Source organism: Pelodiscus sinensis, chromosome 9 (assembly GCF_052426305.1).
Source record: "Pelodiscus sinensis isolate ZL-2025 chromosome 9, ASM5242630v1, whole genome shotgun sequence".
Taxonomy (NCBI): domain Eukaryota; kingdom Metazoa; phylum Chordata; order Testudines; family Trionychidae; genus Pelodiscus; species Pelodiscus sinensis.
This window is the reverse complement of record NC_143060.1, coordinates 45,383,727-45,398,847: the sequence shown is the minus strand read 5'-3', so window position 1 is coordinate 45,398,847 and position 15,121 is coordinate 45,383,727. Positions and strand designations below refer to the sequence as shown.

At 38.5% G+C, this 15,121-nt stretch overlaps 1 protein-coding gene and 1 long non-coding RNA gene across 10 annotated transcripts in view; one reads left to right on the top strand and one right to left on the bottom strand.

The window, feature by feature from the left end:
• LOC102458603 (uncharacterized) overlaps window positions 1-15,121 on the bottom strand; it is a 155,560-nt gene that overhangs the window by 54,116 nt on the left and 86,323 nt on the right. The gene's annotated exons all lie outside the window — the stretch shown is intronic.
• VAV3 (vav guanine nucleotide exchange factor 3) overlaps window positions 1-15,121 on the top strand; it is a 248,862-nt gene that overhangs the window by 171,159 nt on the left and 62,582 nt on the right. For all 8 annotated transcript variants that reach the window (XR_016350269.1, XR_016350268.1, XR_012905973.2 and 5 more), the window contains exon 18: window positions 10,635-10,657. Coding sequence is in view for 5 of the 8 variants with exons in the window: in XM_075936644.2 (XP_075792759.2) it covers window positions 10,635-10,657 (23 nt within the window). In the remaining 3 variants the exon portion in view is untranslated. The remainder of the gene's footprint in view (window positions 1-10,634; window positions 10,658-15,121) is intronic.

Sequence of the window (15,121 nt, the reverse complement as noted above, 5' to 3'; positions counted from 1 at the left end):
ACATACCCTTACAGAATTACTTTTGCACTGCAGGGGTGTACATAGGAATAAAAATGTGATCACTTTTTGGAGGGGTACTTTTATGTGCCTCTTGCCCCACAGTTGGAGAAGTTCCCCATGGTCAGAGGAATCGGTTCTCCTTGGGGGTAGTGGACCTGTCACCTCCCACCTTGGCTCAGGAACAGCCAAACTTTCTCTCACCCTCTGCAGTTGGCAGAACTCTCCTGGTGTTGTCCCCAAAGAAGTCCTGTGCCACCACTAATTGGGCGGGGTCCATGCCACTGCTAGCTTACCTCTTACACTTCTTCTTTGGCATGGCATTTCTAGTGATTTGTATTGGATTAAGTGAAATCTCTAATTGCATATTTAACAAGCCAGTCATGTCTATCAAATATTTAAAATATTCGACAGGAGTACTAGGATATTTTTGGTGAATATACTTTGGCCGAATATTGAATCAGTAGTCAACCAAGCTTGTAACTTTAATGTAATATTTGACTCGTCCCTCCATCCAGTTTCTTAGTGAATACTGTCACTTCTGAAAAAAACTTCAAGCCCATAATGTTGACAATTTTCCAAAGCATCCATAGAGCTCATGGGGGGGGGGGGGGAGGGGGGGGGGGAAGAACTTGTGAAAACTTTAGCTAATACAAATTTCCCTATAATTTGTTGGAAAACTTTTTTTCATCAAACTTTTCTGACCCGCTCTTTCTTACCTCTCTAAATGTGTTGTTTGCTCTCCAGTCTTACTGCTTAAAACCTTTTCTGTTGCTTGTCCATCTCTCATTTACGCTACAACAGTCTCTTCTGCTTTCTGACTTCACTACTTACAATCTATGCAAAATGTGTTCACAAAAATACTCTCCTAATGTTTGGATTATGTCATTTCTTTGTTTTCAAGCCTTCATTGGCCTGCGCTTTAAAGACTCTTCACAAGCCTTCTTTCTACAATATCTCTGCTTTCATGTCTTCCAACTTTCCTCTCTCTCCTTTAGTTTTCTTCTTCAACTATAGACGCCATTCAGGAAAGCATCCCTATTCAGGAGAGCATTTATGTAAATACTTACATGGGATTTAGCATCTTCATTAGGGCTTTCTTGAATCCTGTGTCTTTTTAAATGCTGTCCCAAGAACAGTCTTTTGCTTCTTGTGTATCAAATTATCCACAGGTTTATCCATTCAAATCTCAACAACACACTTTTTCCACAGAGCTTTTTAAGGATAGGATGCCATAGTTAGATTTTAAAATTATATTGTTTTAAAATATTTTAGAACAATCAAATGTAACTAATAAAGGACTGAAACAAAACATGTATATTTTCTGATTTCCACAAGTGATGTATACTCGCAGCTTCCTCTATTTCTGCTTTTCACTCCCACCTTTACCTGTTATCATCATTTTGTTCGTATTTTTATCTTCATTGGATTACAAGCACCTTGAGGGGAGGAATATCATCCTTCAGTTTGTCTGGAAAGTATTCTATATACACATGGGGCAATCCAAATCAACAATACTAGTAATAAATTCTTAGTATTCTCCTGGAAATATACTAACGTAATGCTGTTATTTTGCCTCCAGCAACTGAATCATACACATGCTACTTCATGAATTAATGAACTGAATACATTTTCATTTTATAACATTCAAAGAAACAGGATTTTTAAATTTTATTTAAATGTTTTCCCTGATATTTTTGAAAGATACAAGTACCATGTGACTCAGTCATGAGTCAGTGGTTGTTCAACACACTTCGGTGTGATTGGATTGTTATTGCATATTCCTTTAATTGATTGTTTAACTTTTTCCATGTGCACTTTTTTGTCTCACCATTTGTCTGTTCCTTGTTTATATGTAGGCTCCCATGTTTCTGTAGTTACTGTATAAACCTGTTAAAACAAAAGCACCCTCTAGCTGATCAGAAAAAATATTTTAAAACTGTTCACTATGGAGTAGGCTGTGATTTTCTTTACACTGTTTTATTTCTGCTATATTCTTTTGGGGTGGAGTGTCAAGAATTCAAAACAATAGGCTAAGTGAACGTGTGTCATTTATTTTTGTGCTGGCATTCTAATATTGCACTATTCTCTCTTTCCTTTTTTAATACAGTTTAACAGTTTGTTTTCTTTTTAGACCTCTGAGCAGATGTGTTCACTGAGCTGTCTGAAATGACATCTAAAACTTTTCCTGTGTGGTTTAAGTCCTTTTGTAGTGCATTCCAAGTCTGTTACTGAAAAGTCAAAAGACAGACTTCTAGAGACAGATAAAACCTTAAGAATGACAAATTTAATAAGTGTCAGATTTAGATGATACAATGATGAGGGAGATATGTCTAAAATCTAAAAATAAATTGCTTTTTCAATTATTTAGACACAGACATATGCCAGTTTTTTAGATGTCTTGTTTCAAAGAAGGCTAGTTCAATATGTTATAGAAGTTGCAGTAATAAAGGTGCTCTGGTAATCATTTGAATTGCTGAATGGTATAAAATGTCCAAATTCTGCCCTGGCTTTTCTTATTGTTATTCCTGTGCCTGCTCCTCTGATGTTTCTTGTAGAAGTCCTGTGGCTGTGCTCTCTTTCTCCACTATCAGCTTATCCTTTCTTTCTGCAGTGCTACTTTGTTCATGCCTAAGCAATCCTTCGTTTCTTCTGTCATTCATTTCTAATCCCCACTGGCTCTTTTCTACTCTTAACTCTCTGATCAAATCCTCCTCTCTGCCTACCATTTCTGTTCATATTCTGAACGACTCCTTCAGTTGGGTTGTATACTGTAGTTGTAACAAAGCATAGACTTTAGCACATATGTATATATTTTCATTACAGGAGCACACTGTTTCCAGTCAAGTAGTTTTTATGAACATCTGCCCAACTTAGTCCAAATAAAAAACTTCGGCTACTTGAAAGATATTATCCATACTGCCTGTGCTCATTGGCCCAAATACTCCCTAGTCGGTATTTCTTCCCTCCCTCACTTCCTCTCTTCATTTACTGTCCTTTACACCAGCATCTAAAGTTAGACTCTTCCTTGGAGCCAGGGAGAGTTCTCCCTGTGCATTTTGACGAGATGGGAAGAAGCTGGGCCAACCCATGCCCTCCTTTCATTGTGCACATGTTACAGGAGTCAGTTATGTGGGCCTTACAGTTTCTTGATCCCAGTCTTCTCCTCAGAACTACCCTGGAATGCCAATAACTGTGCTTGATTCCTTTTTTTAATAATCTAAATCAGGGGAAATACCAGTCTACTTTATTACATTATCATACTGAAACCAGACTACCTTTTGGCTGTATCCTTCCCATTGAAATAGGATTGAGTGTCTCAAACAATTGTTAACTGGTTGCTTAGGCAATCTAATCTTCCAAAAAGATAAGCCCTGAACATAGGCAAAAGTATTAAGAAATATTTAATAAAGTAAAATCCTTGATAACCTCTTGTTTATAGCTGTCTCCAGGTTCTCCAGAGAATTAATATCTGTATCCTCATATTCAGACACAGATAAATAGGAAAAATCTTAACTGGCATTTTTACTGTGTGCTGTACCTAGACAGATCTGCAGACCTGAAATTTCCTATTCAAGTACCTGGACCATTTCACACTGTCATGAAACCATCTGCTTCCAACAGTCCATCATTTAGTAACTAAACAGTGTCAGGAGAAGTCTTCTTCCACATGAGCGCTGATAAAACTCAGTTTTAATGTATATTATTAGATAAAACTCTATTGTCATTTGCTCTCCATCAGACCAAACGAAAACCACAAAACAAGCTAGCCTCTTTTAAGTTCTTGTATTTCAGATAGTTCTGCCTGTAAAAGAACCAAATGGACTTAGATTGAATGAATATGTCTTTCATGTGCATGGGTAGTATGTGATTACTTGTTAAAGTTGTTACAGAAGTGTATGAACTGTCATTAAATGAAAGAAGCTAATCTTATAACATATTTCTGAAAAAGTAAGTGTGCTACTTATATATATTTTCATATGTTGCTGCACATAATAATCCCATGTGAGTTAAATATTCATAATTAAGATGTGGTTTTGATGTGCTATAAAACCAACAGCTTTATTCATAATCAAGATGTGTTTTTGATGTAATATAAAACCAACAGCTTTCCCCATTTACCTTTGCCTGGCTTCATCAGTAACTGCAGATTTGCTGGCTGTTCTCCAAAAGCGACCATATAAGCAGCATTACCAACAAATGTTCAAGTCCCATAATGCTCATTGGAGAGTTGCTGTTTCTTGTTTAACTTGAATAATATTGTTCAGCCTTTGTTGAAATAATCATCCTTACCGATCTTGAATAACAGTCACTGTGGAATCAGGGTACTTTGGGGACAAAGTCCTGTGCTGGGCAACCACTCCATTCCTCACACCATTATAGGCAATCTCATCCAACCATTCCCTCCATAAACTTATCAAGCCCAGTCTTTGAAAACCAGTTAGGTTTTTTGCCCTCACTACATTTGGGAGACTGTTCCAGAACTTCACTCCACTGATGGTTGAAAATTTTCACCTAATTTGAAGCCTAAACTTGCCATGTGTGTGGGTTTTTTTTTTTTTTTTTGTCCAGTGCTCTTAACTTAAATAACTCCTCGCGCTCCTTGGTGTTTATACTGCTAATACGTTATAGAGAACAATTTTATCTTTTCAGTTTTTCTTTGCTGAAGTTAAACAAAGCCAAGTTCCTTAGGTTTCCTCTCCTAGAATAGGTTATCCATTTCTCTAATCTCATAGTAGTCCTTCTCCTGTTCCAATCTGAATTCATCTTTAAACATGGGAGAACAGAATTTCACATAATAGTCTAGATGAGGGCTCCCTTGTATATTGTTAAAATACTTCCCTATCTCTATTGGAAATGCCTTGCTTGATGCGTTCTAAGAATTGCATTACCCTTTTTCATGGCCACATCACACTGGCTGCTCATAGTCATCCTGTGATTAAGCAGTACATCCTGGCATTTCTCCTTCTCTATCACTGCCAACTGATATGTCCGCATAGGACAACTTATTTGTGCTATAAAATGTCATCCCATTTCTATTGGTCCAGTTTTCAGCATCTTGTATGAAATTCCAAGCCACTTCCATACAGTATTGGCAATACCTTTCTAGCTTTGTATCATCTGCAAATTTTTTTAGTGCACAATCCCTTTTTGTGCTAGGGCCATAAATGAACATGTGAAATACGATTGGTCCCGAGACCACTCCCTGAGACATTCTACTAGTAAGTGCCCCCTGAAGTGCTATTTATTATTATATTGGTTTTTTACTGTACAGACAAATTCGGCTACTCCCTGAAGCTTCCAGCCTGACACTTCACATTTCAGTATAACCTGTTGTAGACACCCTTTTAACCAGTTCCCTACCCACTGGTTAATTTAAATTTGTAAATTAATCCCATCTTCTCCCACAAAACCCAAAAATGGTGCTGACATGATCCATTAAAAGCAGTTTACTGTCAGAACTTAGATTACTCAGTTCTGGGCATGCCTACATGGGAAAAACCATGACAACCAAAAAATCGACACCCCATGGCAGCAAGTCTCAGAGCCCGTGTCAGCTGGCTTGAGCTCATATAACGGGGCTAAAAATAGCCATGTAGCTTTTCCTGCATGGGCTTGAGCCTGGGCTCTGAAGCCCAGCAGGAGCAAATTCTGAGGGGCTCTCAGCCTGAGCAGGAATGTCTACACTGCTCTTTTTAGCCTCATAGTACAAGTTCCATGAGCCCAAGTCAGTTGACACAGGCTTTGAGACTTGCTACCATGGGGCTTTTTTTTTTTTTTTTTGTTGGGTGGACATTCCCTCAATAGCTACATGCTCATATTTGCAAATAGTCCATATTTAAATCTGACAGTGTAAAAATTCGGCTGGTGGACACAGTGACCCTGTTTTATAGAGCTGCATTGTAGGAACTAGCTCCTCTTGCTTTGATGCCGGTTTAAGAATTGGAAAATGTAAGTCAACTGTTGACGATTAAGTGAAAAATGTTACTTCTAATTATTAGACAAATATTAAGATAAAATAGAAACTGCTTTCCAGTCTGATATTAGGCCCCACATTATGTTACCTACGTTCAAATATTGCTGCATTCATCAAATAGGTCAGAATTTTAATCTTTGTCTAAAACTAAAGGTTTTCAGATCTAGGAAGCTGAAGTTAGCCTCTTCAAATATATACTTTTGGCATCTGCATAGAACTGGATGAATTTTTCAAGGATGCTGATTATCTGTTGCATCTCTTAATGTCTTTAGTAAATGTGGTTTTCAATGTATATTGTATACAATACCTTTGAGAGTTTCAGTGGTATGCTCTGCAAAATAGATGCAGCTTTCTTTTGATGTCTTTCATTCTATCATTTAAACTTGTAAAAAAAAATCATTTTTGCCTCTAGCAACCACACATTGATATGAGTATAGTCCTTATACTTTGAATAAAAAATAACTGTGATACTGTTGGCAAATGGGGATATTTAATGATAACCTCTGTGGGTTTGTGCATGTGAGATGTACTTCACACAGTTATACTTGACAGAATTACACAGGATCTTTTTCGAGGGCATAAGGCAAAATGCTACGTTTATTGATAATATCACATTATTCTGGAATATGCATATAGTATACTATACCCACGTGTTCGTTTTCTCTCTCACTCACACACACACACACACACACTCTCACACACACATCATGTTGCTGTTTACACACGCACCTGTCTTGTTGTTGTTTATAGTCACTAGTCTGTTGCTCACATTAACTCACTAGCCAGGCGAGTTAAATGGGAAGGAGAGAAGAGCAGGGCTTCTTTCACTCTGGACTGATTCTTTGAAACCCAAATATTAGAAGTTAATCCTTCTGCTTCTTTTTCTACATCAAATCACAACATTGGAATACTGTATTCACTTTATCTTCGTGAACTTTGAAACTCACTTCAAGATTAGTGTTTATGATGTACATAAAAATGCAGCAATAAGCTATAGCAGCTAATATGACATTTTCCCTACAAGCAAAACAATTCATAGGACTTACATGAACTATGTCATCCATAAAGCCCAAATCTCCTCTGATAAACTTTCCCACACTGGGACAGAAGGCACCCAATATTTGATGATTGGGAAGGAAATGTATAATGATTCTTTTTTCATAGTACTCACCTGAAGATGACTCAGTTCAGTTTTGAAGTCATTTATAATGCCAAGGTAGCTGATACTGTACAGGAGTAAGGATAATTTCATTCTTGCCTTCATGCTTAGGTTGGCATTTTCAAAGCAGTCCAAGAGAGTTAAGTACCTAAATCGTATCGAATTTCACTGGGATTTGAACACTTAACTCTCTTGGGCTTCTTTGAAAATCGAGGCCTTAATAATCTCCTCAAAACTATTCCTTTACATCCCACTGTCTCCTTCTTTTTAGAACTCAACGGTGAATGAATATTTTTAGGAAGGCTGAAAAAATGTTTACAGTATTTTTAAAAAAATTCCCTCAGTGTGATTTTTCACTGGTATTCAGTCTGAGAGGGGAAAATTGTACTGCTCTGACTTGCTAGCATTCTGTCCTTCTGGTCTCCTACCGAGATTTCTTGGTCCATTTTCTTATTTTCAAGTAGTCTGTTCATCTTTAAATAAAACGTTAGTAAGGAAGAGATTTAGTCTATATAAATAAGCGCCTTTTGGGTTGTATTGTTTATCTTAAGCAAATCACAGTGTTTGGATTTAGAGATTCCTATTTAGCTCATTCAGTATATAGTCCTTGACAAGAAATGTGGGTTTTGCCACTGGGATGCTCTCCTCAGGACACTCAGAACTACAAGCCAATGTATTACCTCTGCCTCACCAGGCATAATAAGCTTTGCTGGAGCTTAAACTGTGTGTGTCAACTCTCTGCCACATCACTACTGTCAGCTTTGCCGTCAAATTCCTCCAGCTCTGACAGCCTTAACTTTGCTTTTCAGGTAACAATAAGTAAACCCCGGTTCCTCAGAAATGTCTGTTGGTAGTGTCCAGTCCCTCTCATCTCATTGTGGCACTCACTGAAATTGAGTTCATTCTCTTCAAAAAGAGTGTGAACACAAGTCTGTTGGTATAACAGAGGATTCACTCTCTTTATTTCAATATAACAGCACTGGGTTGGTTTATAGTAAAACTAAACAACATTATTAATAAAGAACATTGATTTTTAAGTGATACTGAGCAAGAGAAGAATTGACAGTCTGGTTACAAACAAAACATAAATAATATGTTGTCTAGAGACTAAAAGTTAATTTTAACAAGCTACAATTTTTGCCTAAGCAGCTTTCTTACTTGCAAGAAGCTATCAGCAACTCCAACCCCTCAGGCAGGAGGATCCACCATTCACAGAATCAGAGGGTGCGGTTCCCTTTGTTGGACAATTACAGTAGAATGTCTTTTTGCTTCCCTTCGGTTTCTTCAAAGTCCATTATCTTTGCCTCAAAAGTCAGAAAGACTTCTTGGGGACATTGACTCTAGTCCCTTTCTGTTGCTAGTTAGTTTGCTTTGTTTACCCTATATGTCAGGGGTGGGCAATAATTTTTGACAGGGGACCATTCCAAGATTTTGGAAAGTGGTCAAGGGCTGCACTTCTCTGTGGAGGCGGTGTGGGGTCTAGGATGGAGATTGGGTGTGGAAGGGTGCACAGGGTAAGAGCCTGGGGTGCAGGAGATGGTGTGAGGTCTGAGAGGAAGTTGAGGCAAAGGAGGGGGTTCTGACCCGGGTCAGGGGATTGGGTTATAGGATCAGGGTGGGGGTGGGTATGGGTGCATGAGAGGATTCTGGTCTGGGAGGGAGCTGTGACCTGGGAGAAGGGGAAAATGGGGTGCAGACTACCGAAGCTGTGGATGGTGACTTGGGGCAGCAGAATGGGTTGCAGGGTCTGGGAGGGTGTTTGATTGTTGGAGAGGATTCTGGCCTGGGGGAAGGGCATAGAAGGGGTACAGGGTCTGGGAAGGAGTTGTGACCAGGAGGGGGCGGAGGGTTTGGATGGTGACCTGGGGGAGGGAGTTGACTGCAGGAGGGACTGGGGTGCCAGAGGCAGGCTCTGCCTGGGAGGTGCTTACCTAAGCCAGCAGCCCTGCAGCACCCCAAGGTTCTGCAGCTGGGCTCCTTGATTGCTACAGCCCCAGATCACTTAAAACTGCAGGTTGCTCCCTCCACATGGTTTTGAGCTCCAGGAGGGGGAAGAGACTTGCCCTGCTCCCATCCTCCAGGCCAATCTCTCAGTTCCTACTGGCTGGTTGTTTCTGGCATGAAGAGCTGAGGATCCTATGTGCCTGAGGGTCCTGGCAGGGTGGTCCGTGGGCCAGATCTAGTTGCTTGGTGGGCCGGATCTGACCCTGGAGCCGTATTTTGCCCAGCTCTGCTATACGTAAATGTATTTTCATAATCCTTTGCCTGTAATCAAACCAGTTGGATAAATATACATTTGTCTGTCTAGGGCAGGCTTGATTTGTGCATTGGTTCTAAAATACATTTTAAGAACATACTGCATACACATATGTATACTTCTTTACACACACCCCAAACATACATCATGCAATAGCTGTGATCAACAGATCACTATTTTTTGCAACGTCTTACTCAGCACACTTGTAGTACAATAATACTGTATACAATCAGCTGATTTAATTGCTTATTCTTTGGGGACCAGACTCCCTGTTCTCCAGAAGTATCTGGACCCTGACTATCACAGCCGCGCTTGAAAAATCTGGGAATTGTCTGTGGTTGAACTCCACGCTGCACATGTGAAGCACTTAATTTTCCTTAGCAGACATCATGAGTGGACTTGGAGAATGCCACACAGATGTAAACTCTGCTGTGTGATAAGGCAGTAAATGAAAACGATGGATTTATTCAAAAGAATGCTGATCGGATCCTCTCACACTCCATAACACACTTCCCCTCTCCCCTCCCAAATCTCCTTGCAGGGATCATAGAAATGTGTGGTCTCTATGCGCACACAACTTTAACAAAGTGATGCAGTCATTCTGATAATCCAAAAGAGTACCTTTCTTAATCTTATTTTTTCATTCTGCTTGTCTTTTCTTCAGTGAAGCCAAGGAAACTTCATTGTGAAAAACCTCCTAAGGTATCTTAGTGCAGAGCTTCTAAAGAATTTAAGTACACGAATCTTAGGAAATTTCAAAACTAAGGTTCCCATCACAACCAATAGGCAAAACTTTGAACTGATTAGATAGCAATATAGAATATTATGTAGCTGCAAAGGGACTAGAAGAGGTTTAAATTCCACCTGCAATAGTAATCTTAACTTTAGAATTTTGCAAAGTACATGCGGTTGCACTGTGTTTTTTGAAACTCAATATAGCCATTTCTGAAGATTTAAATGATTTGGTTGTTTGGTGTACAAATGTTGGAAAGTTCAGCATAACTCAGAAACAAGCCATTTATAGCACTGGCTCAGTGTTACCTGACAGCAGCCAATCAGCTTCAAGAACGCAGTTTGCAAAACAATAACTAGCTGAGCTCCAGGAACTGTCGGGCCACATTACAGGTATCAGTTAGCAAAACAAAGCAGGAGAGTTTTCTCATACAGTGGAGCACAGACAGAGATTACTGTATAAAGAACAAATTGAAAGGCACTAATAATGCCAATTTTTACTTTTGTTTCAGAACATGTGATCCTGAAACATGAGGTAAGAATTCAATTTTTATTTTGACTTACAAATTGATCATTTACTGCATATGATTGTGTCAGTGCAATAGATATTTTTTTCTGCAGCTAACTTGTATTTATTTAGAATTATGCAAACTCAAGCAGTAGAAGTGACTCCATGTGCTTACAGTAACAATCAGTTATATTAAATTGTAAGGGATTAACCTTATTTTCATTGAGGTTTTTCAGAGTTTAGGATACAGAAGAATGTAGGTTTTCTTAAATTGTAGGGGGAAAATAAACAATATTGTTAATTTAATTCATAATATCACTGATCACAGTTCTCCAGTGCTTTTAGACCAAATTTGGCAGCAGAGATAAAACTATCTTCAGGTAAATTTCAGCAAATTCTACAATAATAATATATTACTATGGACTAATAAGTGTGCAGTTCTTCAGCCAACTGTAAACTGCAAAACTTGCAGTGGAATACTGACTTTTTATATAACCATATTCTTTCTTAGTGTCACTAGGCAACCATAACATTTGTTTAATATTAAACTGGACAGTAAAATGAACTACTAATGCCCAGCAAAGAATAATGGAAGTCACAGTGAGGTATCTTGCTGTTGTCTTTCCATTTGGTATAGAAAGAAGTAGAAGTCCGACTTCCCATTTTGTAACTTTGACAAAATACAGACTATGTTTTAAACCTAGGACACTGTGTTGCATGTCTAGAACCATTTAGATCAGTGGCTGTAAATTCATTCTGTATTACAGTTATGAGCACCATATAAATGTAATGATGACAATGTTATCTGCTCAGGTTTATGATTGTCTCTTTTTACATGCTGTCCTGCCATTACTCAGGTTGGCAATGAAAACAAATGAAAAATATTAATGTTGGCTGCTAATAAATATTGTTTCATAGTTAAGACCATCTATTCTCAGCCTGCTCCTAGGACAGTACATATTTTTAGGTACTTTCCATTATCTAATTGCTATTTGGGAATGCATATGTTGAGAGACCTATTTAAATTTCCTTAAAACCTATTGTAAGAATTAATAGAACTCCACTGACAATTGATTTTATTTTACACCACTCACCAGATCAGAAGTGTTATATAAAGGTCTGACATGTTCACTGATGTTAATGTTGTATGATCTAGTGGCTAAATTAATTTTAAAAGGAAATTTAGGACTGAAAATATAAGCCCTCTATACTGGTAAGGTAACAGGTTTTTTAACCCCGGGATTTGTGGAGAATTTAACGGAGGATGTTAAATGTTAAGATATGTCATGAGTGATTATGGACATGAATCTTTTGATAACTGTTCAATGGCCTGTGTGTAGGAGATAGTGAGTTCAGTCCAGCTCAGTCCCTAGTGGGGAGATGTCCATATAATAAAACAACTCTTATAAGTTTACATTAGTTTGCCCTATTTTGATAGGTTTAAGGTAGGGGTGGATTTGAACAGGTATAAAGCTACAGGTTGAACCTCTCTGGTCTGGAAACATCCGTGGTCCGGCATGATTTTAGTTAGCCAAATGTCCACTTATCATGGGTGTGGCCAAGTTTCTAAGAGTCCCATAGAGATTCTGGCTCTTATTTAGCTCTAATTTACCCCTAAATGTCTTCTAAGAGCCCAGTAACCAGTGGAAGTGTAGATAATGCTGCTAGATAATTTTAATCTCTGTTGGCCTGGCCAACTCCCTGGTTTGGCATCAATCTGGTCTCGAGGGTGCCAGACTAGGGAGGTTCAATCTGTACTGTTTTTTCTTGAAGGGATCACACATTGTTAGGCTAAAAAAAATTCACAGCACTTTGAGGGGGGGAGTCAGCAGTGGATAGCATGTGTTCATACTTATTTTATGGTTAGTTAAAGGATGTCAGTTGCCAGTGCTGTAAACTCACTTTAAAAAGTCTGTTGTATGTGCTCCCTTTAACAGAGACTCCTCACCAGCAGCTTGCTTACTTACCTTCTGCCATGTGCTGTTTGTTTTACATCTCTAATATTTCTTTCTAAACTATCTGTTAAACATGAACATTTTTAAATACCAAAACGATAGCATGGCTTGTTTTCTTAAGTCTTTTGATCATTACACATGCATTCAGTATTGAAGAAGCTATAAACAGACTGCTTATGGTATGTTATCGACAAGGTTGCCAGAAGTGAGTAAAACTACCAAAGATGAACATATGTAAATGGATGAGATCATATTTATCCTAATTATATTTTATTCCTCCTCTTCCCATGTCTCTTCCCCCAACTTGAAATTTTTGTAAGACGAAAAAATCCTACTGCTCATAAGGTGTTTTTGTACCTTGTTTTATGGAATCATAGGGCTGGAAGAGACCTCAGAAGGTCGAGTCCAGCCCCCTACACAAAGCAAGACCAGCCCTGTCTAAATCATCCCAGTCAGGGCTTTGTCAAGCCAGAACTTAAAAGCTCTAGGGATGGAGATTCCACCACCTCCCTAGGTAACCCATTCCAGTGCTTCACCACCCTTTTAGTGAAATAGTTTTTCCTAATATCCAACCTAGACCTCCCCCAGTGCAGCTTGAGTCTATTGCTCATCATTCTGTCATCTGTTACTACTGAGAACAGCTTCTTTTCATCCTCTTTGGAACCCCCCTCCCTTCAGCTAGTTGAAGGCTGCTGTCAAATCCCCCCTTCACTCTTTTCTCTTATGTAGACTAGCCAAGCCGAAATCCCTCAGTCTCTCCTCATAAGTCATGTGCTCCAGCCCCCTAATCATTTTTGTTGCCCTCCACTGGACTTTCTCCAATGTGTCCACATCCTTTCTGAATTGGATGCAGTACTCCAGATGTGGCCTCACCAGTGCCGAATAAAGGGGAATCATCACTTCACTAGATCTGCTGGCAGTGCTGTTCCTATTGCACTCTAGTATGTTGTTAGCCTTCTTGGCTACAACGGCACACTGTAGAATGGTTTTATGTAGCATGTAAAATTGGAGTCTAATTCTGATTTGTGCCATGGTCCCTTTACATGCTTTTGGCAGTATAAAGGGGCTAACGTAATTTGATATGTCTTTAAGGTCCCTTAGCCTGCTGTTAGAATGGTGCAGGTTTTTTGGTAGTTTCCATTATCTACTTACTATTTGGGAGTACATTTGTTAAGAAACCTGTCTAAATTCCCTTAAAACCTATTGGAAGAATTAATAGAACTCCACTGATGATTGGTTTTATTTTACACCACTCACCAGGACAAAAGTGTTATATACGCGTCTGACAACTTTAGTGATGGCAATATTCTATGATCTAGTGGCTAAATACATTTTAAAAGGGAAACCTGCTGCCAGAGTGGTGTGTAAGGAATTTAATATAAATGAGAATTAGGTTTTTAAGAAAAGATGGATTTATGTTGCAGAAAATGTGAAGATCTACTGATGATAATGTGATAAGATCAAGTATTCAGTACATTTTTGTACACTTACAGCATTTACTTCTGAGTATTGTTTATACACTTTTCTTTCCTTCAGCTTATGTGATTTTATTGTTATGTAGATAAATTGTCACATTTTTCAGTTATGCCATAGAAACATTTTGCAACCAACCACCATGACTTCTCTCACAGCTTTCCCCTCACTCCAATCTTATGGCTCCTCTCTTCTCTGTATCCGTGTGAATAAACAATACAGTCTCAATTTAAAAAAAAACTGATTTCACCCTTTGTTTTCTGCTTGGCTTGAGTAAAATTCTGTGATTTGCATGAGCCCTTATGCAAGCTACTAGTTAAAACAAGTAGCAGTAGATGACTAACACACAGATACACCTTATTATGTACAGAAGTTCCAAGGGGCCTATGTAAATGCTGAGGTCTGTGAATTTGGTACAAATCATCACTTGCCAAATAATAAACCATTGTGTCTGTGTAGTGTACATGGGATTTTAGAAAACACTAGTTTGCCTAAACCAAACTTTAAAAACTAGGAAAAAAATTTTTACTTCATTTTTTTAAATTAAATGCTCATTTGAGAAATGGAACTAACATTGTTAAGTATAAGAAGCCTTAGTACAGAGAAAGAACAGTGTAACGCTCCCACCCTATTGGAATTGCAACTTCATTAGCATGTATTCTTGCTGCTGTTCTACTCCTGGACCTTCCCTTAGGCAGACAGTGCCAAACCATGTGGTGTATTTTTCCACTGTAAAATAGGCTGAGTTATTATAGTCATTTTCACATGTAATCTCAGTGGACTTTGAACCCAGATGTCAAGATATGACAGGCTAACACATAAACCTTTTCTGTCACTTGCAAAATAAGCATTAATGCATGATATTTCTGCCTAAAACCCCATTGCAGGATGGAAGAGAACTTTTAAAAAATTAGTTACAGCTAGTAGACTATCAGAATGCAAATAGTACAGTACACTAGATTGTCAGAGTTACAAATATCTCAGAATGGGAGTTGCCTGTAACTCTGAAACATGCATGACTCTGAACAAAATGCTATGGTTGTTCTTTCAAAAGTTTACAACT